Consider the following 25,393-nt stretch of genomic DNA (forward strand, 5'->3'; position numbering starts at 1 on the left):
AGGGCGCCTGGGTTACCTCAGTTGGTAGAGCGGGCGTCCATGTATTAAGGCTTGGTCCTGACCGCGGCGGCCTGGGTTCGAATCCGGCCTGTGGCCCTTTCCGCATCCACTCTCTCTCTCCCCCCTTTCAAGACTCTATCCACTGTCCTGTCATAAAAAAAATGGAAAAATGCCCCCAAAAAAATAACTTTAAATAAATAAAATAAATAAAATAAATAAAATAAATAAAATAAATAAAATAAATAAAATATGAGGCTCCTGACCGTGTATTAAATGAATGAAGTGTAAAATACCTCTCCAATCTTCTGCACATTTCCGACAGCAATCGCCGTTTAAGATCCAGTGACTTCATTAGGCTCATCATTCCAAAAGTCCGTACTGTGTTTGGTCATAACTCCTTTCATTTTGCCGCTGCAAATGACTGGAACTCACTACAAAACACGCTCAAACTAACAGCTCTCACCTCTCTCAACATGTTCAAACAACAGTCATAGTTGACTGCTGTACTTGCTGACCGGCCCTCACTTCTCTCTCTCTCTTCCATTTTTACAAAGAACATCCAGTAATCTGCCTTTTTTTGTACATAGTGTTTATTAATTTACCTATGCTGTTTTTAGCCATTTTCTCATGTGTTTGTCATACTGTATTGTATCTGTGCTGTTTGTGTCACTTGTGTGGACTGTGCTACTGCCTCTTGGCCAGGTCATCATTGTAAATGAGAATTGGTTCTCAATTGATTTTACCTGGTTAAATAAAGGTCAAATAAAATAAATAAAAAAAATAGTCAATATGTCTTGTTTGTTCCTTGTTACTGATAGAGAGTTCAATCATCCAATCCACCAAACAAAAGTAAAAAAATCACTAATTCTTTCACATTTTACTAATATGTTTAGGACATTTTTCACATATTTTTCACTAATATTGCTTAACATATTTTACTAATAATTTTCGGATATTTTTCACATATTTTCTGGTAATTTTTCACTAATTCTTTTTTTAATTCTCTTTACAATAAATAATAATCTATTTTATTCGTGTTAAGTTACTGCTGTCCAGTAGGTGGCGGTAACTCTCGTACAAACTGGTTTGCGAATCGCCAAAAAAATCCAGACACGAAGAAGAATCCTCATCTCCATGGCAACGGCAACAACACGTTGTATGCTAACTCCAGAAGCGTGCTAGCTCAGCTCAGCTAACATCAAACCAGCAAACCAGCAGCTTTTCTTTAATGTTTACTGGCTGAATATTAACTTAATGACGGACAGCTGGAACACAGATACCGGAGAAGCTGTGTATCGGTCCCGGGATGCCGTTAAAAACCTCAGAATACGGTGAGTAACGTTAGATAATTAGCTTAGCTACAAAACCTCAGGTGTGTTAGCTCATCTTTCATCACGTCATTTCAACACGGTATCTGTTTGTTTCCTCCACCTTAGGGTGCGGATAGAGAGGGTGACCACCACAGCAGCCCTCTCCAAGCACCTCGAGGAGCAAGTTCTGTCCCAGCAAGACAGAGGAGCCATTGAACTGGAAACCCTCAGCCCACAAGGCCAGCCAGGTACAGATGTGTTCTCTATGTTTCCCTGCTTGACTCTCAAACTCCTCAGGACTTGTTGGTTTAATTGTCAGCTGAGATATTGCTGGCATCTATCAGGAATGTAACAGACGTTGTGTAGAACTTGTGTTTTGTTTTAGGGTGGATGTTTCTCTCAAATCACATTTCAATAACTTGACATTTCTGTTACTCTGTTGTCTCCAGGTGATAATGAGGAGGAGCTGGAGGTGGGCTGGCAGGAGAAACTCTTCAGTCAGGTAGTTTGAGTGTTGTTTATTATTCTCAACAAATTATAATGACCTTAAAGGTCAAGAGTTAAAGCTATTATTACTTTACCCCTCCTCCTCACTATCATGCCTCTGTGTCTGTGGTCCCAGTATGAGATGGAGCTGTTCCAGAACGAGGCAGCATGTCAGACCCCTCTGGACCGTCAGTACCACACTGATGTCAAGGCCCTGAACAAAGCCAAGGGCCGACGTAATCACAGGATCTTCACGTACACTGATCATGACCGCTACACCAGCTGTCTTCCACTCCAACAACTGGTAGTTTACACTGCATACTATGTCAACACCATCATCCAATAATTCACGTTACAGCCTATCGGACAGTATTCACAATTTTTTCCCGTATTTTACTGATAATTTTTTGGACATTTTCCATATATTTTTCACTAATATGTTTCACATATTTTATTCGTAATTTTCGAATATTTTTCCCATATTTTATGGACATTTTTCACTAATTCTTTCACGTTTTACAAATATGTTTTGGATATTTTTCAGAAATTTTTTCAATAATGTTTTCACATATTTTACTAATATTTTTGGAATATTTTTCAGACATTTTTCGTATTTCTTTTCAGATATATTTCAGTAATATATTTCACAAATTTTACTATTCATTTTCTGATATTTTTCACATATTTTCTGGACTTTTTTGCACAAATTCTTTCACATTTACTAATATGTTTTGGATATTCTTCAGAAGTTTTTCAGTAATGTTTTCACATATTTTTCTAAAAGTTTTTAAATATTTTTTCAGTAATTGTTCACTTATATTTTACTAATATTTTTGGGATATTTTTCAGGCATTTTTCATAAATCTTTCACTAATTCTTTAAACATATTTTACTAATAATTTTCATATATTTTTCACATATTTTCTGGAAATTTTTCACTAATTCTTTCAGTAATCTTTCACATATTTTACAAATATTTTTTGGACATTTTTCACATACATTTTCAGATAAAAGTGAAGCCTGATTAATAACACAGTCTGTTGTTCTTTAATCCTGAATACAGCACTCCACTGACTTATTGAACACAACCAAATCCAGCCCCACATTCCTGGCTGAAAGGATGGCCAGCGTGAGACATCGACGGCAGGACAGACGCACCATGTGAGTGAAGCACCAGCTCTAGCACTAGCATCAAGCTTTCATCCAAATGATGCTTATTAATCCTCAAAGACAGTTCTGGTAGTGTTCAATGTTTGTCACAGTCATGTGATTGGGATGCTCTGGCGTATTTTGCAGGGATAGTACTATTCCGAAGACAAAGATCGTCAACTGGGAGCCCACAGAGGAGTTTGTGAAATGCAGTCATGTGGTGTATAATGCCATGCAGACCTTGCACATCATGGGAGACCTGGCACCCCCTGGAAGGTAAGACCACATTTCCATTCAGTTACGTCTCTATTGTCCCACATGAGAAGTGAAGGAACAGATTTCATTGACAGCATAAATTAAAATCTACCGTCTGTGGATGTTGTGTTCTTTAGTTGTGATTTTCTCTCTCTGTGTGTGTGTGTGTGTGTGTGTTTGCTTTCTCAGACTGGGCCAGAAAGAGAATGAATATTTGCTGGTAACCATAAAATCAGACGGCAGTGGAACCGTCGTCGTAAAACCTGACTTCAACAAAGGCAAAGAGCCGTACAGGCAAGTTCACAACATGACGGCAGGCTGTTTGTGGCTCCAGTATTACAAGAAAACCTGATGAATCCATCGGTACCAAACATGTCATACTAATTTGTAGTGAAGGAGGTTAAATAACGCTCCAAACTTACACTACATTTTGGTGAGGAAAAACTGTCATGGCCATTTTCAAAGGGGTCCCTTGACCTCTGACCTCCAGATATGTGAATGTTAGTTGTATGAGTGTTAGTCGACTAAGAATTTCTTTGGTTCAGGACGGCCCTAATTTCTACAGCAGTTTTAGGATGGGGACATATTTGTCCTCTAAGGACATCAGAGCAACAAGAGTTAAAAACAACTGTATGACCTTCAAGGAAATGTATACTGTAAGTCACACTCGTCCCAGACTGAAATGTCTCGACAAATACTGGACAGATTGTGATGAAACAAAGAAGACAAAACTATGTTTATCAGAAGGATAACGGGATGCTGGTGTGCGTGTTGTTGTTGTTGTTGCAGGATTGTTACAGCGGGGGAGAAGAAAGAAGTGTGGCGTCTCACCGTGGAGAACGTGTGCACGGCCATGCAGCCAGAGGAGAAGGAGAGGGAGCAGAACATGTACAAAGACGTGAGTTCATCTCTATGTTTCCTCCAGGACCAGAGCAGACCTAAAGAGTGTAGCTTTTAATGTTGGTGTTCATACATGTATTATTGATTATGGAGTCAAACAACATGTCTCATGATATGGACACATCCACTTCTCTCTGTCTCCAGCTGTACGTACGGCACAAAGAGTACCTCAACAGCCTCGTTGGACAGGACTTTGAAATGGTGAGTCATTTAACAAATTATCATTATCTCCATCAGGCGTCTGTCCACAGCTATTCTCTCATACCACTGGACCCATCAGCCTGATATATTTTGTGCTCATTTATGACTGAAATTATTGATCAGATATTAACATTAGACCTAAAACAAAATGTTAAACTAACTAACCAACAGTATTATGGTGGCCTGTTGCACTTACTCTATATGTCTCTCTTTTAGCCTCCTTTAGGTATTCTGCGTTACCTGATGAATGGAGAGATAGGTGAGTAGGAGAGCTGTGGTCATCACTATTGTACATATTAATAAAATGCCTATATTTAGCATTTAAATCTCCTCCTTCTTCTTCTTCTTCTTCTTTTTGTCTTACCCAGTCTCAGCCAAAGGCTTCGAATATGATAACTTATACATCCACTTCTTCATGGAGCTGCCCAACAGTAAGTCACATACAGTATATAACACTATTTAGGTATGTTGAGACTATAGTAGGGCTGTTAATCGATTAAAATATTTAATTGCAATTAATCGCACATTTATTAATCTGGTCAAAATGTACCTTAAAGGGAGATTTGTCAAGTATTTTATACTGTTTGTTTCAGATTGGTCCAGCCTGCCGTTTCAGCCTCTCTCAGGGGTTACGCAGACCTGCCGGGCCAAAACATCGGGGAAGGTGTGTATTCTGTCCAAGAGGCCGGTGAACAGCTTCACAGCTTCAGAGCGTGGCTGCTGACATTTATTAAAACCCTCAATATTCTCTCTGCCAACAGGAAAACATGGCTTTCTTCAGTTACCCCTTCAGCTTCGAGGCTTTCTACATGAGTGAAAAAGAGAGCGAGGGTCGGTATCATCCATGGGATATGTTGTGTTTCATGCATTAGTTAGATGTGAGTGGTGTGTGTATGTCAATGATACGGTATAGTACTGCATTTAAGAGGTTAGTTTCCTCCTTATTTCAGAGTCCATTCTGCAGTGGCCAGTGATCTACTTCAAGGTTCTTTCTCTGGACTCCTGGCAGCGCTATCGAACTGAAGGCTATGGATATCTGCTGTTTCCTGCCATCCCTGGTACGCTGCGTACGCTGCAAAGTTGTTGTTGTTGATTTAATTAGTCCTTTTCTTTTAAAGAAAATAGCAGGAAATAGAGAAACCTACAATAAAAAGCAACAATCCCTGATATTTTAGAAGCTGGAACCAACAAATGTTTGGCATTTTTGCTTGAAAAATGACTGAAATTATTAATTGATTATCAAAATATGTTCTGTTGTTTCAGCTCTAATAACAAAATACGCTTTTCATTTTAACTTTTAAAGGAAAGTGTAAAGGTATCTGTTGCGGTTAGAAATGTAGATGCTGAACTAATCACAAATTCTCCCACAAAACAAAGCATTTACATGTTTTGTGAATTAATATTTCATCAAGTCCTTGGCCTTATTTTCACACGTTTTATGTTTTGTGTTTGCCAGGTGAACACACAATAACATGCCACACGTGGAGACCCCTTCAGACGGGGCCAGTTTCTGCACTGAGGCGCTTCTTTATCGGAGGTTCTCCGGAGCTTGAAGACCACAGCTACGTCCGAATACCAGGGACCTTCAAGGTACAGTAGGCTCTCGAGAGATGAAGAGTAAATATACATTTTAACTGTTTTGGTTTCAGATTGATGAAGACAGTTGGAGAACAATTAAAAACAAAATAGGATGTAGGCTCAACAGGATGCTTTTTCCTTGGCAACAATCATGTTTTTGGGCTGAACCCTGAATGTTTATTTTGGAAACTGCATTGTTTATGTCCATGTTCATGCTATGTTAATAATGAAACTGAAGAATGTTTTATTTTTATACTTCCGTATGTGGCTGCAGGGAGAGAGGCTCAGTCGCTTTGGCTTTTGCACTGAAACCACCGGAAGTGTCACCTTTAATCTGCACTGCATCCAGCAAGCCAGGTGAGAACACCTTGAATCAGTCAGTATGGATGTCGAGAGGATTATAAACCTTATTTGTGTACAATATTTCATTTATCACACTATTTAATGTGTTAATGTCCCTACAGGAGCTGTAGGGTGTGGTTTAGTGTAAACATGTTGTTCATGTTTCAGGGCCTTCGTTGATTCCACCATGTTGAAGAAGAGGAGGCAGAAAGTGTTTGACCAGCTGGGAGGATTCAGTCAGCAAGGAGCTGTTTGCACCATCCTGGGTAAAGACATTTTTAGTCTTGCTTTTAATTGGGATTTGTTTATTTATCAGTCTAATTGCTTATTGTATTTTACCTTTTTAGTCTGGCTTTTAATTGTTATTATTAAATTGATTGATTCACTCAGAATTAGTTATCCAGGATCTGGAGGTTTTAAAGATCAGTTTAAAGTTTGTTCAGCGCTAAAGCCCAAAATATTTGTATAATGTATATTTTGCTTTTAATTATTTACTGTGTAGTTTTGCCATTTTCATTATTTTTATTATTTATTTTTTGTCTCTGCCAGAGGCCTTCCAGAGGGCCAGGAAAAAGATGCAAGAGGCCCGAGAAAGTCTCCCCCAAAACCTCGTCAACACCGCCTCCCAACTCAAGGCCGAATCCACGGCGTAGGTGTGCAAATGCCCCAACATTACCAGCAACATTTACTGTGTTTTGCTGAGAGGACTATGATGAACTGTCAGAGAGACGCTATTTATTCTTTGTAAAGAAAGCTAACATGTTGGAAGGGGTAATAACTGAGGTAAATTTGTGGTAATGAATGAGGAGCAAAGCCAATATGCCTACTAAGTATGGTATCAGCATGCATTGACTTCTTTGTACTGTCACTGTTTGTCTCAGATTTGAGTAAATAGTCTCTTTTTCAGAGTTAAAGGTTTAACACTAAGACGTAACAGAAAATAAAATACTTTTTTAGATCTGGATTGTATATTTTCCTTTGGTTATTTCAAACATTAGAATCATATTTGCTGTAATATAAACTTTTTATATGAACTATAACCACTATATTGTGTTTTTTTTGTCTTGTGATGATTAAAGCCACTTTCAGTCAAATTTCATACAAAATTATACTCGCACTATACAATTTGTATATGCTAAGTACTAAGTACTTATTATAGTATTTCCATAGTATTAGTGGCGTAGTATTTCCATTTCATGTTTATAATTTGTATATATATATATATATATATAATGTGTATAATGTGACAATGGTAAAGTGAGCAATAGCCTCGGTTAGTAGACCAATCTACTGTTGCATAGACTAACACTGGAATACTTGTGTTTTATTAATACTTTTACTGAAGTAAACAGTCTGAGAACTTCTTCCACACATGCAGAAAATAGCTAAATGTCAGGGTCACTGTCTGTTTGACCCAGAGAGGGTCAAACAGACAGTTCACTCTTCTGGTTTCCATCCTGTCAGTCAGGAACATCACTGAGATCCCAATCAAGACTCTTCTCTCGTGCTGCGTTCAAAGCTGTGGGAAATTGAAGAACGCTAAAAAGTCACCCTTAAATTTCGTTGTATTCAAATGAAAAAAAATCAATTGTATGGTTTTACAGCCATCACTGGTGACCTTGCTGCGTCTGGTGTGTCCGGAATACATATATAGTGCCTTCATCACGTTATATTGCGACTTTTTTTCTGGTAAAGTTATGACTTTATTCTTGTAATATTCTGACGTTTTTTCTTGTAATATTTTTTCCGGACATTTTTTCAGACTTTTTTTTCTGACATTTCTTCAGACTTTTTTTTGGGACATTTCTTTTTATCTTTTCTGACATTTTTTTGTACTTATTTTTAAAATCTTTTTTTTTTTTTTTTTTTTTTTTTTACATTTGACGGATATTTATGGACATTTTGTTTTCGAAATTTATTTTGACATTTTTTTGGATATTTTTCTGACATTTTTCTGACTTTGTTTCGGAATGTTTTTGGACATTTATTGGATATTTTTTTCGGGAGTTTTCGGACATTTTTCGGACTTCTATTTGGACATTGGTTGAACATTTTTCAGATGTTTTTTGACATATTTTTTTCAGACATTTTTCAGACCTTTGTCGGACATTTTTCAGACTCAAGAGGGAAGTTGCCTAGTTTCCGACGACATGTGAACGCACCAGCTCATCCTGATTCTCCATCTTCCTCCTCAGACCAACCGGGAAGAGACCAAACTGCTCCTCCTGCTCCTCCTGCTCCTCTACCGGACCTTTAACCCGCCGACAGACACCCAGCCAGGTACCAGACACACTAACAACATCTCTATAGCCTTACTGCTGCTCGCTGTGTGTGATCTGGTGGCTTCCAGCCAGCTGGGCAGCTCGGCACAGACCTTAATAACACAGCTAGCATCGCTAGTCCGGAGCTAACGCTAGCACCAATGGGTAACCTGTTAGCATGCAGCGAGCTAACGTTAGCCTGCTGCATGCTACCTGTCTAGTTTAGGTTTAATTAACAAAGAGATTAAATAAGATTAACGTTAACGAAGCAGGTAATGTTATTGTTTCTTTAAGATATAGCTAGCTGACGTTTACTTCACCTACTGAGTAACACAAGCTAGCTAGCACCTGTCATTGACAGGATGCTAATGTAGAAATGTACCAAAACACACTTTATACTTTCATTTTCTGTGTTTTATATGATGTTTATCAACCTGAACCAAATATAAACAACCTGATGTTGACATAAACTACATGATCAAAAGAATGTGGAAGAAGTAAAACTGGGAAAACTGTCATCTCATCAATATACATATTGTATTTTTATTTTTTATTGTATTATCTTTTATATATATATATAAATATATATATATTATATTTATAATATATATATATATATATATATAATATTTATATATAATATTTATTTGCACTATCTCTTTTTTTATTGTATTATCTTTTATATATATATATAAATATATATATATTATATTTATAATATTATATATATATAATATATATATTATATTTATATTGCACTCTCTTTTTTTATTGTGTTATCTTTTTTTGCACCTATGGGATTGTCACAATCTAATTTCGTTGTACTACACAATGACGATAAAGGGCTTGAAAAAGTATATTTTACACACAAGTACATGTAATAATACCACAGTATATATAGATATACTCTGTTATAAGTAAAAGTCCTGCATTCAAAATCTTACTGAAGTAAAAGTACAAAAGTATTACCATCAAAATAGCAAACTGCATTACTACTGGGTTATAATTATTGATGCATTTAAGTATAAGCATCACCAATGTTGCAGCTGTAAAGTAAGTAAAACATACCTCTGAGATGGATTAGAAGTGTGAAGATGCATAAAATGTAAATACTCAGGTAAAGTTCAAGTACCACAGACTTGTACCTAAGCACAGTGCTTTAGTAAATGTACTTAGTTAGTACTTAACATATACGAAACATATAGTGCAATTGACTCTAATCACAAGAGAAAAAATAAAAAAAATAATGGGTATAGTTCATATTTAAGTTTATATTATAGCAAATATGATTCTAATGTTTGAAATAACCCAAGAAAAATATGCAATCTAAATCTAGAAAAGTATTTCATCAGTTTTCATAAGAGTCACTGTGTCTATTTAGTACACTAAAACAGTATGTGAGATATTTGAGTATGTATGAAACCAATAGTATGTGAACTGCATACTATTTCCGGGGAAATATTACTGTATGCAAATGCTGGACACTGGATACTGCAGCATAAATATACCACGATGCAATGCGGTAGTGACGACAACAACGTTCATAACAGATGTTGACGGGCAGCTCTGTAACGTCACTAACACTTCAGTTTAACTGTAAATATAAGATTTCACTTAGCTTAATAGGCGTAATGTATATTTAAATTAATTCAGACTTTGATTCTGACAAACTGTCATTTGAGGTTGGCACGGGTTACCGTGGTTACACGTCTCCAACCAGCGAGGAGGCTCTCAAGAAGTGAAGTATGTTGAACAACGGTACGGATTACTTGCTCCCACTTAGCTATGGGAACTGATATTGGGTGATAAGGTGTTGGATGGGGTGGAGGTCTGGGCTCTGTGCAGGTCAGTCAGGTTCTTCCACACCAAACTGGGAAAACCTTTTCCTTATGGACCTTGGTTTATGAACAGGGCTTTGTCATATTGAAACAGGAAAATTACTCTTTCCAAACTGTTGCCACAACGCTGGAAGCTCGCTCTTGTCTAAAATATGATTATATGTTGCTGTAGCATTAAGGTTTCCCTTGTTTGGAACTTTGCCCAAACTATAAAAAACAGCCCGAGACCATTGTTCCATGTCCACCAAACTTTATGGTTGGCACTGTGTATCCAGGAAGGAAGGGAGCTCCTGGCATCTGCCAAACACATATTGGTTTGTCAGACTGCCAGATAGTGAAGCCTGATTCATCTCTGCAGATATTCCACAGTGGTATCGTGCTTTACTCCACTCCGGCGGACATTGTGCATCGTGATTTTAGGCTTGTGTGCTCCACTGTTGGAGATCCATGTCATGAAGCTGCCAATAAACAGAGCTGACAGTTGCTTCCTGAGGCAGTTTGTGTCGCAACCGGCCGGGGATTTGAAATGATTCGCTAGTATGAGCGGTTCAAAGCTTGTGTGGCCTACCGCTTCACAGGAAGAACTATTGTTGCACGCAGACATTTCCACTTCACAATAACGGCACTTACAGCTGACTGGGGCAGAGCTAGCAGTGCAGAAATCTGACTTGTGGGAAAGATGGATATCCTGTGTCAGTGCCACGTTGAAAGTCACTGAGCTCTGCATTGCAGATGTTTGTTTGTGGAGGTTACACAGCTCTATGTTTTTATGTTACGTACCTGGTTGAGGCTGCAGAACCCACTAATTGTGTCCACATACTTTTAACCATATAGGGAATTGTCTGAGTGAGAAGCTTAAACGTCAATTCAGTTTTCATATAAGGAGCCTGCAACCTTGAGATCTATAGAATAATTTCAAAAAAGAGAGACGCCAGTAAATGCTGTGCAAATGCACAGTCATCTATATTTGAATATTAAAATACCAGTATTGTTGTCCACTTTCCGACTTCCAGTCTGAATCTGTATGTAATAATTGCAGATAAATGTATTTAAACTTTACTTACCTTAATTCCAACCAATACTATTGTCTTTACTTTTTCACTCCTACTTAATGTTATGATTAACTTCATTATTAATTTTATTATTATTTAATTATATTTATTAATTTAAATATTTATTTAATTTTATAAATTATTTAATTTTATTTATTTTTATTATTATTATTATTATTATTATTATTATTACAATTATTTTTATATATTTTTTTTCTTTCTTTCGTGTGACACGGACACTCATTTGATATGATGACCTTTTGCCATGTCTGCAAAAAACAATAAAAAAGATTTGGACAAATGTTAATTAAAAAGTAATTTCAGCCAAATCTGATAACGTTGGAGGCAGCACAGATAAATGACGTAGAACTAGTGTGTGGTTTTATCATCATTACGCCACGTAGTCACACACCGGATCAGGGAGGAAGAGACTGTAAAAACAAATAAATTAACTCATTGTATGTGACAGTGGGGTTAAAGGGAATCATTGATGCAGATTTTGCTGATGTCATAATGTCATGTATTTCTTCTGCACAGACTTAAAGGACCACAATCATGACGGACTCCAAATATTTCACGACAAACAAAAAAGGTGAGTAAGGAAGGAAGGAAGGAAGGAAGTGGTGCTGATCAGCCAGAAATCATCTCATGTCACAGTGTCTGACAGTATATTCAGACGGTGCTGTTGCTGCTGCCAACGCTCACTGTGTGATTTATTGATTTATCTGACAGGGGAGATCTTTGAACTGAAGGCGGAGCTGAACAATGAGAAGAAGGAGAAAAGGAAAGAGGCGGTAAAGAAGGTCATCGCTGCCATGACTGTTGGGAAGGATGTCAGGTATTTATTTAATTTATTTTCGGCCGTCCGTGCACATCAAAATTTTTGTAACTACGCGGAAACGCAGAAAATTTGAGGAGCTTTGAGAATGTCTGTTTGCCACGCGGATAAATCTGCACGGACTATAAAAGATCCAAACGTTTCCTCGTCGGTGCGGCCGTCCTTGTGGAAAGTATAACTGAAGCTTAACAATGAATGAGATTTATTTATATTAAAATGATGAACAGAGATAAACCAACTAATATTGCAGAAATGGAAGCAATTAAGGCCTCAGGGTCTCCCAAAGCCCACATTAACTAGAAAGTAGAAACTCAATTGGTCTAGAGAATCTAACAGGAAGTCGATACTGAGCTCCATAACTGACCACAAAACAGGAGAAAAAGGAGAAGCAAAATACATCAACAACATTTCGGCACAGCTCAGGAAGTGATACTAAAGTCAAGGTCCAATAACTTTCTAGGATTGCTGACGCTGCTTTCAAATGTAACTCGTCAAGCAAATGAGTCAACAGGGTGGAAATGCAAGAAAAAACCTTGTGCAAAAGCATCAAAAGGTTCTTAAAAGTGAAGTGAACACAGATGGTGGTGGACGTAGGAATGTGAGGAATGTGGAGAAAACAGTTTGTGGAGCACTTGGAGTTCTGCCCAGTGTCACACCTTTACACAGCTGGGCAACTAATCTGGAAACGTTTGTAAACCGATTAAAAATGAGGAAGGTTGAGCTTCCAGATAGTCTGAACACTTGTGAGAGAGTGTATATATATTGGCCTTTAGGCTGACTTGTTTACTGACTGAGTCCTCCTGCTTCGCTGTCAGTTCTTTGTTCCCAGATGTGGTGAACTGCATGCAGACGGACAACCTGGAGCTGAAGAAGTTGGTCTACCTTTACCTAATGAACTACGCCAAGAGCCAGCCGGACATGGCCATCATGGCCGTCAACAGCTTTGTCAAGGCAAGGCCCTAAATGAACTTGTTTTCTTCAACTGTGTATAATACTGCCAGGGCACTAATCTTATTAAAACCACAACTGCCCGTCTTGTCTCGCCCCCTCCAGGACTGCGAGGACCCCAACCCTCTGATCCGGGCTCTGGCCGTGCGCACCATGGGCTGCATCCGGGTGGACAAGATCACCGAGTACCTGTGTGAGCCGCTGAGGAAGTGCCTGAAGGACGAGGACCCGTACGTGAGGAAGACGGCGGCCGTCTGCGTGGCTAAACTTCATGACATCAACGCCCAGATGGTGGAGGACCAGGGCTTCCTGGACTCCCTGAGAGACCTCATCGCTGACTCGAATCCCATGGTAGGTGTCGGCTGTGAAGTTGTTGTTGGTATAACAGCTACAGAGTTATAATCACAAAACTCCTCCGTCCTTTAGGTGGTGGCCAACGCGGTGGCTGCCCTGTCTGAGATCAGCGAGTCTCACCCCAACAGCAACCTGCTGGACCTGAACCCCCAGAACATCAACAAGCTGCTGACGGCCCTCAACGAGTGCACGGAGTGGGGACAGATCTTCATCCTGGACTGCCTGTCCAACTACAACCCCAAGGACGAGCGCGAGGCCCAAAGGTAGCGATCACTCCGAATAAAATGTGGAATAAAGGCTTGTGCTGATGATATAAGAGATGATACTTGATACAGATTAATGTTACCCTCCATTCCCCTGACTGACTCTCACTTTTCCCTCCATCCTTCCCTCTCAAAGTATCTGCGAGCGCGTCACCCCCCGGCTGTCTCACGCCAACTCAGCCGTGGTGCTGTCGGCCGTCAAAGTGCTGATGAAGTTCTTGGAGCTGCTGCCCAAGGACTCGGACTACTACAACACCTTGCTGAAGAAGTTATCCCCGCCACTGGTCACCTTGCTCTCCGGAGAGCCCGAGGTCCAGTACGTGGCTCTGAGGAACATCAACCTCATCGTCCAGAAAAGGTGAGAGATCACAAACAGCATGCACCGATACCTTTATTTGTGGTGTGAAAGCTCAGAAAATGTACCTTGTTTCCAAAAAAAGTAGGTCTCTTTTTCGCCACTTAATATTTGCGTTCTGTGTGAAACAATAGTTCTAATAAATATATTAATTGCACAAAAATAAAACACCGTAAAGGCTTTTACACATCAGGGGCTTAACGGGTTTAGTTGCACCTACAGTATATTTATGAGGGATTATAACACTTCAAGGTCTTCCCACCGTCTAATGTGTAATGTGTTTCTTTGTGTGTGCAGGCCTGAGATCCTGAAGCAGGAGATCAAGGTGTTCTTCGTCAAGTACAACGACCCGATCTATGTGAAACTGGAGAAACTGGACATCATGATCCGCTTGGCCTCCCAGGCCAACATCGCCCAGGTACCTTATCATGAAACTACATGGGAACGGCGAGGGCCAGCTAACACCGTGGAGAGGTCCCACGAGGGAATCCTCCCATGCTGAGCGGCCGTCCCCGACCCGCCAAGTTGAATATTGAATATTTTCAGTTCATTATGAAACTGTGTCGGCAGCAAAAAAGTTGTAGCACGATGTGTTTGAGTTAATTTGGCAACATTGCACGTCCTGCGATGTGATTATTGTGCATGTGCACATCGCAGTGTCGATGCTGAAAGGATATAACGTTCAGCCCTATTTTATACTAACAAATATATGGAGTGAAATATAATGAATTTCTGGATGGTATTTTGTTTTTCAGGGCTCAAAAGAACCAATATGTGATTTAATCATTGTGCCTTTTTTATATATACTACTACGCATACTGCATTGAAATGAATTAGACTAATAGATTAACTTTATGTTATTAAAATCATGTCCATTGTTGAAATCAGTAAAATTGAATCCCATCTAAAATAGCTGTTAAATGTGTGTCGTGTACACATACATTATATTTCATGTCTGTCCTCTGTGACCTTCAGGTGCTGGCTGAACTGAAGGAATACGCCACGGAGGTGGATGTTGACTTTGTGCGCAAAGCTGTACGAGCCATCGGACGCTGTGCCATCAAAGTGGAGGTAAGAAATGCCGTCATCTACGCCGAAGTCTTCTCATGTGCATCGCAGAGCAAGAATCTTAATTTACTTCAGACTTGTCAGCAGGACGTTGTGATAGTAGTAATATCATAATACAGGTGACAATAGCTCACACACTAATCAGAGACTAAAATAACAATAAATTAATAATTCAGTGAATGATTTTCGTGTCTCCTTGATGGCGATAGTTTTGCCCGTCTCATCCAATGTGTGTTTATTGATTCTACCTGACGTTCAAATGAAAATAAGTGAAATGAAAACAGTGTATGTTTGTTTAGAATAATAAACATTCCGTATGTTGAGAGTAATGTTCAAGAAAAGTCATTATTGTGTTTGGAGAAGCTCCGTTCATTCATCCACACACTATTGAGAAATAGTGATGAGGTTTGTCATGTCTCCTCTGTCCTGATTGAAGATGCCAGTGTCCTCCGTTATTGACATTAACTGGTCAGTTTGTGACATTTTCAATGCAGCATTTAGAGCATTTAGTCTTCATCTTAGTCTATAGTTTGATTTAATTCTCCAACCTCTTCTAATCTGCATGCAGCAATACTTCAGGCCACTCCAAGCAAACTGAAGTGATCATGTCATGAGTCATTCTGACCTTTCCCCTCTAATTAATGATGACGTGATGCCTCTGTCCTGTTCCTCTGCAGCAATCAGCTGAGCGCTGTGTCAGCACACTGCTGGACTTGATCCAGACCAAGGTCAACTACGTGGTTCAGGAGGCGATCGTGGTCATCAGGGACATCTTCCGCAAGTACCCCAACAAGTATGTTTCCCACTGAACCCCTGAGAACTAACGAGTCCTTCACATAAACTTTACTTAGTTGACATTAGAGCTGCAACCATTTATTGATTAGTTGTCAACTATTAAATTAATCGGCAACTATTTTCCTGATGACCTCTACGTCCCCACAGTAAAGTGTCAATGTGACCACTGATGAACTCGTGTTCTTCAGGTATGAGAGCATCATCGCCACACTGTGTGAGAACCTGGACTCTCTGGATGAGCCGGACGCTCGCGCTGCCATGATCTGGATCGTTGGCGAGTACGCTGAAAGGATCGACAACGCCGACGAGTTGCTGGAGAGCTTCCTGGAGGGCTTCCATGACGAGAGCACCCAGGTGGGTCTGTTCAGTTTAGCATTGTGCACTGATAATAATAGTGATATATATAATAGTAATCTAACAGTGTGTGCTTTGATTTCCAGGTCCAGCTCACTCTGCTGACTGCCATCGTCAAGCTGTTCCTCAAGAAGCCGTCAGAGACTCAGGAGCTGGTGCAGCAGGTCCTCAGTCTGGCCACTCAGGTGAGCGTTGTCTTGCAGCTTTACACCAGTTTGATGATTTATTTATTCACTGCTGGGTTTATTTAAAGCTTTCTGCAGCATATCAAAGTGTGTTTTGTTTATTTAAGTCCAACTGTAGTCCTGAAGATCCAATTCCTACCTTAAATAAATGGGCATGTGTATTGAACGCTCTGCTCCTCTGCAGGACTCTGACAACCCCGACCTGCGTGACCGCGGCTACATTTACTGGCGCCTGTTGTCCACCGACCCCGTCACCGCCAAGGAGGTGGTGTTGTCAGAGAAGCCCCTGATCTCAGAGGAGACGGACCTGATCGAGCCCACCCTGCTGGACGAGCTCATCTGCCACATCGGCTCTCTGGCGTCCGTCTACCACAAGCCGCCCAGCGCCTTCGTCGAGGGCAGCCACGGAATCCACCGGAAACACCTTCCTGTGCAGCACAGCAGGTCAGGACATTTCTGCTGTGTCATCAGCTTTCTCATTATTCATGAACACTCTCATGCAGATTTATTATGTAAGTAAGGTGACACACAAGAGGGCATGTAAAGACCCAGACACACCAAGCCGACATCAGAGAACTTGCGGCGATGAAGGCCGACTGTTGCGTCGCCTCACGTCGCCTTAGGCCCTGTTCAGACCTTGTATTAACTGATCGGATCACTGAAGACGCATGTTAATACCAGGTCTGAACAGGGCCTTTGTCTTGGCCGACAAGTTGCACTTGTCAAACCTTTGACTTTGTGTCCCTTACCCGTACTACTGTTTTCCTCCTGTGACAGCATCGATACAGGTGAGAGCCCGGTGAGCAGCGGGCCGGCCCCCACCATGGAGCAGCAGCATGTGATCCCCAGCCAGGGTGACCTGCTGGGTGACCTGCTGAACCTGGACCTGGGCCCTCCGGTCAACGTGCCCCAGGTCTCCTCCATGCAGATGGGCGCGGTGGATCTTCTGGGAGGAGGCCTGGACAGTTTGGTGAGCTCGAACACACACATTCATTTAGCTGTAGAGTGGAACCATTGGCTAAACTTGGGCGATATATCACTATCATTCTGAAATGTTTTAAAATCCTGAATTAATTTGGTACATTAACATGTTTTGTTGAGCTACCTTAAGTCTTATTGTTCCTCTGTTGATGGTCACTTTTCCACTTCTTCAAGCCGCTTGAATAACCGGATTCTTTGATAATCCCCCTGCAGATATTGAAGTGTTATTTTAATGTCTAACACCGTTCAGAGCTGCTGTTTTCCCAGAAAATAAGGGCTCCTCTTGATGGGTTTCGGTTTGCTAAGAGAGTCTCTGTCTCTGTCTTTGTGTGTTTGGTCTGTCTGATGTTTGGATGCTGTCTTTGGGGGCCTCTCTCTTCTCTCCTGTAGCTGGGGGGAGACCTGGGCGGAGGTGTTGGTGGAAGTCCAGCAGTAAGTCAAGCCCTTCTGCCTGTCTGCATGCTGCATGCTCGCTCAATTTAACCCCGCCACTCTCTCTCTCTAAAAACAAAACCTCTTTCAGGGTTTTTTAAACCTGGCTTCTCTGTCTCTAACACTCACATAGTTTCAGTTAAAAGGATGTTTTGCATGTTTTAGCCCATTTTCTGTCCTGGAAAAAACATCCCACAATTTACATTTACTCTCATTCTGGTTGGGTAAGGGTGTAAACATTTTGAAACTGGTTTGATATTAAGCCAAACACCAGACCGGACCGATACCGAATTTTAACACCAGCGTAACGTTGCGCAACTTCATGTCAGCTTTTATTGTTCTGAAGAGTTTGCAGTTATAATCCTCAAAAATGTAAAACCCCGTCGTGTGATTCGGAGAGTGGTTTTCATCATTATCATTATAGCTTTGTAATGAATGGGCTAAAACACACAGAACCACAGGTAGGCTTCTTTAAATTCACCTCACATTTTGAGCTTGTTCACTCTCTCTGTCTAAAAGGGCTTCGGCTACTCGCTTGCTGTAGTTGAAATGTTGTTTTGTTTTATTATTGTTTCTTCCTTTGGCATGATTTAAGTTTGTCTGTGTGCTTCTCTTTGTAGGATTATAGCAAATTGAAGTTGCCAGAGATGCTCACTAAAGGTTTGGTTACTGAGATAGTGTGTGTGTTTTTGTTGTGATTGCTTTAGGTGGGACAGAACTTCATCCCCTCATCTGTACCCAGTACTTTTGCTCCGTCACCGACGCCGGCTCCTCAGGCCGTCAGCAGCGGCCTCAACGACTTGTTTGAGCTTTCCACGGGCATGGCCATCACCACTGGAGGCCACATAGCCGCGAAAACAGTGAGTTCACACACTTGAATAATGCACATTCAGTCAGATGCAATGCTCTTTTTTACGGTTCGGTTTTGCATCCCTATTTTAATTTTCTGTCCCAGGTGTGGCTGCCTGCAGTGAAAGCTAAGGGACTGGAGATCTCTGGAACCTTCTCTCGCCGCCAGGGCCACATGTACATGGACATGACCTTCACCAACAAGGCCCTGCAACACATGACCGACTTCGCTGTCCAGTTCAACAAGAACAGGTCAGTGAGATGATGCACAGGGAAAGTACAATAGAATCAATCACCACCTCTCTGAAACAGTAGAGCTGCAGTATTACGGCTACATCCACACTAAGACGTTTTGTTTTTTTGGCGTTTTAAAATGAAAACGATCTCCGTCCAGGCGAGTGTTTTAGGGCCGTTTCTGAACGGTAGTATTATTATAAAATACAGAATTTAACTGCACAACAGCTGCTGGCAGAGACAGCAAGGTCAGCAACACTTTCAACTTGTTATCCATGTTGAAATTGGTGGTCAAGGCTGATCGGTCGTTTGTTTTCTTATGGAAAAGGTTCAGGTGATGGGGCGTGACAAATCAGGGAAGGACACGTCATGACTGATAAGACCCAATCAGGAAGTGAACGTGGGCGTCTGCGCCATCGTTTTCAAATGTCTCCGTTTCCGCCCGTCCAGACTAAAAAAACGCAACCCTGGAGTTTTCAAACTAAAACGGGGCCAGCAGCGTTTTAAAACGTCTCCGTTTTAGGGGCTAGAAAACGCCGGAGTAGTGTTGACGCTGCGCATAAATCTAGCAAAATGTATGCATTTTAAAACAGAAACATAGAAGTGTGGATGTAGCCTTAGACTGCTTTAACTTTAGCTAGGTGAACCTCATAGATTGTCGACTGGGTGTCTATGTTATAACTGAATACAGGTACTGAAAGCCACCAATGTTTGATTTTTGTTTTTTTCCTTCGCGTAGTTTTGGGATGATCCCAACCAGTCCTCTGCCCATTCACACTCCGCTGATGCCCAGTCAGACTATCGAGGTCTCTCTGCCCATCAACACCATCGGACCAGTCATGAAGATGGACCCACTCAATAATCTGCAGGTACAGAAGCACTCACACTCACCAGACATTTGAGCAGCAGTGCAACACGTTTTAAAGGGGAACTTCAGTATTTTTCAACCTGGACCCTATTTCACCATGTTTTTGTGTTTAAGTGACTAATGGGAAGAACATTATCTGAACTTGGTCCAGTATTGAGGGAGAGCGCTGTAGACTGCCGCTGCTCACGGGCTGCAATATGATGCTAACGGGGCAAGCTGGCGAAGTAATTTACGTCCAATAAAAGTGCTTGTTTTCCATGACAGGCTCTGATTGTTATTATAAGTGTCTGACATTAGGATGGAAAAAGTCTCGCGAGGTGACGTGAAGACAACGGTGGAGTTTGTTGTGTTGGAGGACAGAAAGCGTAGCTTAGCTTAGCTTTTTTCGGAGCATGTTATGTAATTTCTGTTATAACATGACGATAATTTAAACCTCGGCACATCTCAGCCGTACAGAACAAGCATGACGAGTACAACAAGTGTTTTCTTTATCAGGGAGGTGACAGTTTAATTTCTTGTTACACCAAAGATATCTAACGTCAAACCTCTTTTCTCTGCTTGTGCCCAGGTGGCTGTGAAGAACAGCATCGACGTCTTCTACTTCAGCGTGCTCATCCCGCTCAACATATTCTTTGTTGAGGATGGAAAAATGGGTATGACTGTTACTCACAAGTTTATAAAACATCATCATGTCTTTCTTTCTCACACCTCAAACAATATCTATCAACAACTATTGAAGCAGCGATCAAATATAGTTCTCACGTTGGATGTGAAATGTTTTTTAAAATATACTTACTATATATTTCTTCATGGTTTCAGGAGCTGTATTAACGTTGTATCATTAACGTTGAATTCACAGCACTGAAATATTGAAAACCATCTGTCTGAATTGATGTGAATTCTCCTCTGACATTTTAAACAATTTCAAGTTGTTTAATTTAAAGAAAATGTAATTCTTCTATGTATATATTTGAAATTCACAAATTTAAGAGATAAATTCAAGTGTCTGTATTCAAAGAACTATATTTAAATTGCTCAAATTCAACAGGCTAAAGTCTAAACATTCAATTCAAGTGTAAAAATGAGGTTGCTGAAGATGGCTCTGTCAAATTCAGACACTGAAGTTCAAGATATTGAACTGAAACATCTGGTTATACAAGATTAAATAAGTCTGAATAGAATAGATTTTAACACAAGAACTCTGTAAAAGGTGTCTTAAATATGCGTTCGATGGCTACATGCATGATATGCTAAAAAAACTGCCCATCATTTACCTCCGTATGTATCAACCATCCAATAATATGTTGTGTTTCTCAGCGTAGAAATCAGCTCACAGCTTCCACATCATTAATGTTAACATATATGTTTGTTTTCTATTCCCTCTTCAGAGCGACAGGTGTTCCTGGCTACCTGGAAAGACATCCCCAATGAGAACGAGCTGCAGTACCAGATCAAGGAGTGCCACCTAAATGCAGGTAAGCTGAGTTTGTGGATAAAGTTTCCCTCCGTTGCATCGCAGTGTTTCTAATGTCTTATTTAAAGATGCACTGATTTTCTCGGGCCGATTTCGATTTCTGAATTTTAAAAGTTTGACCTGCTGATTACGATTTTTTTGTTGGACAATGGCTAAAGTTAGGCCGGGCAGACACACCGTTTTGAGGACAACATCTGGGTACTTAGAGTGCATACAGCATTTTGCCATACTTCTCAGCGTGACCCCACTTATGCACTCAAAATAGCGAGTGTAAGTACAGAACCTACCAGCTACAACTCATCCAAAGACCTCACTCTTCTCTCTGTGTTTTCTTTCTCCACCCACATGCCTATCTTTGGACATTTCCTCTTCCTCTCTACCTGAAGGACTCTTCCATACTTGTGCCACCATGATCCTGGCAGCAGGATGGTGGCTGTTGTTAGCCGGGCCCAGTGTTGTAGAATACCTGGTCAGGTCATAGTTCATTAAAACCCTCATAGAGATAATTCACTCTGTCAGTTCCCTGATAAGCATTTAGCTTGTGTGTACATTAGCACCTCTAGTGTTCCAGTAGTGAGTACAGACTCTTGCGTGTATTTCATGTGGTTTCTCTTTGTTCAGTTACTCAGGTGTGTTAATGACTAGACCTTGATTGTGGTCTTGCAGACACGGTATCAGGAAAACTGCAGAACAACAACATCTACACCATCGCCAAGAGGAACGTAGAAGGCCAGGATATGCTCTACCAGTCCCTCAAGCTCACCAACGGCATCTGGATCTTAGCTGAGCTCCGCATTCAGCCCGGCAACCCCAACTACACGGTACTGTATATATGGAATCACTGCTGGGCCTTCAACTGTGCTTTATGGGTGTTTAACGTGCAATTGTTTGCACATTAAGTGTGGAAAAAAGTCCAGGTGACATCTACAAGGTTTAATGTAGAACTCCAATGAAGGTCGAAGAAGAATTTCAAGGTCTGAAAAACTTTAGGAATTGATTTTACTTTTATTTTAACAAAAGTCTAGACGATAGTAAGGGTCATCTTTATTGATTTATGCATTTATAGCCATATAACACATTGTGTGTGTGTTGTGAGGTATAATTATAAGAGATCATACAGTAGTACCACAGTGTCTTTATGTTATTATTAGGGCTGTCAATCAATTATCAGTTCAAAATGCACCTTAAAGGGAGATTTGTCAAGTATTTAATCCTCTTATCAACATGGGAGTGGACAAATATGCTGCTTTATGCCAATGTATGTATATATTTATTATTGTAAATCAATTAACAACACAAAACAATGACAGATATTGTCCAGAAACCCTCACAGGTACTGCATTTAGCATAAAACAATATGCTCCAATCATAACATGGCAAACTGCAGCCCAACAGGCAACAACAGCTGTCAGTGTGTCAGTGTGCTGACTTGACTATGACTTGCCCCAAACTGCATGTGATTATCATAAAGTGGGCATGTCTGTAAAGGGGAGACTCGTGGGTACCCATAGAACCCATTTACATTCACTGATCTGGAGGTCAGAGGTCAAGGGACCCCTTTGAACATGGACATGCCAGTTTTTCCTCTCCAACATTTAGTGCAAGTTTGGAGCTTTATTTAATCTCCTTTGCGATAAGCTAGTATGACATGGTTGGTACCGATGGATTCATTAGGTGTTTTAGTTTCATATGATACCAGTATCTTCACTCTAGCTTTAAAGCTGAGACCTAAAAAAAGGAAGAAAGTAGTGATGTTAAAACGATTTGCGTTTACTGACATCCCTAGTAATGATGAAATACAGAGTAAAATGTGATCTATTATGACTGTTCTAATCCTGCACACCTCAACAGTACAGTAAACTAATTCAACACAGATATGATTAAGCTTTTCAAACAGCATCTTGATCGTATGTGTGAGTAAAAGGTTTCTCTCCCGTCGTCTCCACAGCTCTCTCTGAAGTGTCGGGCCCCGGAGGTTTCTCAGTACGTCTACCAGACGTACGACTCCGTGCTGAAGACCTGATCTGCTCCGAGACATCCAGCAGCAGCCCTGCTTCATCGTTCCTGACGACAAACTGCAGTGTTTTTATCATTTTCTGCACACCTGCAGCTAACTGCCAAAACAAGGGGAAACCAAACAGGAATAATAATTTGAAGGCAAATGTCAAGTTAAAAAGTATTGTTAGGTGTACTGACGTTAAACTGTTGATGTTTCCTTTATTTTGGCAGTTGAAAGCAACTCTCCATTCCTCTTTTTACCTCCCAGTGAAAACATCGTCTACCATTCCATCCTTAACTTAGTGTCTTAATGTTGTGACTGATGGTGAAACTGTCATGAGTGGAAAAATAATCACCCCAGTTTCCATGAAGCCATTGTTAGTTTTTTATTATTAATTTTGTACGATGTGTGGCTCACACTCACTTTTTACTTTGCTTCAGTTGCACCTACAGAATAATACCAGTGTTGATTTGTTCCTTTTTTCCATTAATGTGTGTTTTTAAGAGTCCAAACCAACGATCAGAAGCTGCTGACGTCTGTCCTACGGCAGGTCGGCCTCCTTAATTAACAAACATTGAGCAGCATGTGTACTCCGGCTTTTCCTGTCATGACTTTAACACCGTTTTTAATGTGATTACTTAACTTAGACTGCTTTTATTGTCATTTCTGTATATGCACAAGTCTTACATACAGGGACCACAGTGCCACATTAGCTCAGGGGTCAGCAACCTTTATTATCAAAAGAGACATTTTAAACAAAGAAAAAAAAATACAAATCTGTCTGGAGCTGCAAAACATTTGGTCATTGTGATGAAGGTAACAGTTTATAGTCTAAGTATATAATATATAAGTCTAATGCAGTGAGGGCCAAAGAGACAATGTACTATGGAGTATTAGGGTCACATTGAGGGAAAAAACATCTGAGATTTACAGAATAAAGTCAGAATATTACAAGAAAAAAGTCATAGCTTTACAAGAAAATAAGACGTAAAATTACTACACTATAATATTATGCCTTTATTCTCATAATAATACGACTTTTATTCTCGTAAACTTGTGACTTTATTCTGGTAATATTATGACTTTATTCTCTAAATCTCAGATTGATTGACCTACAACAATGATAAATAAAAATGAAAATGTAAACTAAAAAGCAGTTATTCATTTCCATTTTTATAAATCCACAGGGAGCCACTGGAGAGGAGCTAAAGAGACGCAGGTTGCTGACCTCTGACATAGAACAATCGTAGTGTCCGACACATTAGACGACAGAAACACTGTTTTGTTTTGTCCGCGTGAGGCCGCTGCGTTCCATCTTTGTGTATATATATATATATATATATATATATATATATATATATATATATATATATATATATATATAGTATATAAACATAGAATTGAATTGAATGGATAGGACGCATTGTCACTGATACCCGATCCGGTGTCGGCGCATCCCTAATTTCATTGCTGCTCCTCATTACAAAATGTTTCTGTCAGTCTTCCGTCAGCACAGGCTGTCTTTATTAACACTCCACCTTTTTCCACCTCAGCTGCACTTAAACGTCTTTATTGTTTTCTTTTTTTGTTTTAATGGTCTAATTCATAAATCACATAGAACTGTAAAAGGTGACTGGGATGCAACAGATAATTTTGCTCCCGTCGCTCTCTCTCTCTCTCTTGCTTCACCACTCACTTCCCACCTTTGTTCTGGCATAAAAAGAGCACATTTTTAACGCAATTATAAAGTCATGTTTTTAAAAATAAAACAGCGTAGTGAGGTTGTCTGCGAGTGGAGGAACGCAAACCGTCAGTAGAACAGACCGTCAGGACGCTTCTGACTGAAAGAAGCACTCATTAGCTTGGAACCACTACACAAAACCACAGCGACCATTTATTATGATGTTAACACACCAGTGCCACTCCATTTTAACAATATTTGCTAGTTCATTTCATTTTATTTTTTGGCTAATAGCCCTGTTTACTGCAATCACATAGTTGTACACGGCTTTATGCATTCCTAT

The 25,393-nt window shown here is 40.2% G+C and overlaps 2 protein-coding genes across 4 annotated transcripts; both read left to right on the top strand.

The window, feature by feature from the left end:
• The first annotated feature begins 1,119 nt into the window (after nt 1–1,119).
• Nucleotides 1,120–7,261, top strand: mks1 (MKS transition zone complex subunit 1). The gene is made up of 18 exons (XM_037748217.1): nt 1,120–1,331; nt 1,437–1,558; nt 1,760–1,812; nt 1,933–2,100; nt 2,860–2,957; nt 3,093–3,221; nt 3,390–3,494; nt 3,990–4,098; nt 4,245–4,301; nt 4,518–4,560; nt 4,670–4,732; nt 4,895–4,965; nt 5,063–5,132; nt 5,252–5,359; nt 5,758–5,891; nt 6,154–6,236; nt 6,390–6,487; nt 6,771–7,261. Exons 1-18 carry the CDS (start codon nt 1,255–1,257, stop codon nt 6,872–6,874), a joined length of 1,692 nt encoding a protein of 563 aa, XP_037604145.1. The 5' UTR covers nt 1,120–1,254; the 3' UTR covers nt 6,875–7,261.
• A 1,085-nt stretch (nt 7,262–8,346) lies between these two features.
• ap2b1 (adaptor related protein complex 2 subunit beta 1) lies at nt 8,347–24,130 on the top strand. 3 transcript variants are annotated; one of them, XM_037748213.1, is made up of 22 exons: nt 8,348–8,501; nt 11,910–11,964; nt 12,105–12,210; nt 13,026–13,161; nt 13,264–13,509; nt 13,585–13,775; nt 13,912–14,133; nt 14,428–14,548; nt 15,106–15,201; nt 15,876–15,991; nt 16,182–16,347; nt 16,434–16,532; nt 16,717–16,976; nt 17,310–17,502; nt 17,904–17,945; nt 18,653–18,805; nt 18,901–19,046; nt 19,768–19,897; nt 20,465–20,549; nt 21,285–21,371; nt 22,016–22,191; nt 23,319–24,130. In XM_037748213.1, exons 2-22 carry the CDS (start codon nt 11,928–11,930, stop codon nt 23,391–23,393), a joined length of 2,883 nt encoding a protein of 960 aa, XP_037604141.1. In that variant the 5' UTR covers nt 8,348–8,501; nt 11,910–11,927; the 3' UTR covers nt 23,394–24,130. The 3 variants fall into 3 exon arrangements, with proteins under 3 accessions (XP_037604143.1, XP_037604141.1, XP_037604142.1); XM_037748214.1 differs by having other exon boundaries at nt 22,037–22,191; XM_037748215.1 differs by lacking the exons at nt 22,016–22,191; nt 23,319–24,130 and adding an exon at nt 21,757–21,979 and having other exon boundaries at nt 8,347–8,501.
• Nucleotides 24,131–25,393: the final 1,263 nt, after the last annotated feature.

Source organism: Sebastes umbrosus, chromosome 17 (genome assembly GCF_015220745.1).
Source record: "Sebastes umbrosus isolate fSebUmb1 chromosome 17, fSebUmb1.pri, whole genome shotgun sequence".
NCBI classification, from domain to species: domain Eukaryota; kingdom Metazoa; phylum Chordata; class Actinopteri; order Perciformes; family Sebastidae; genus Sebastes; species Sebastes umbrosus.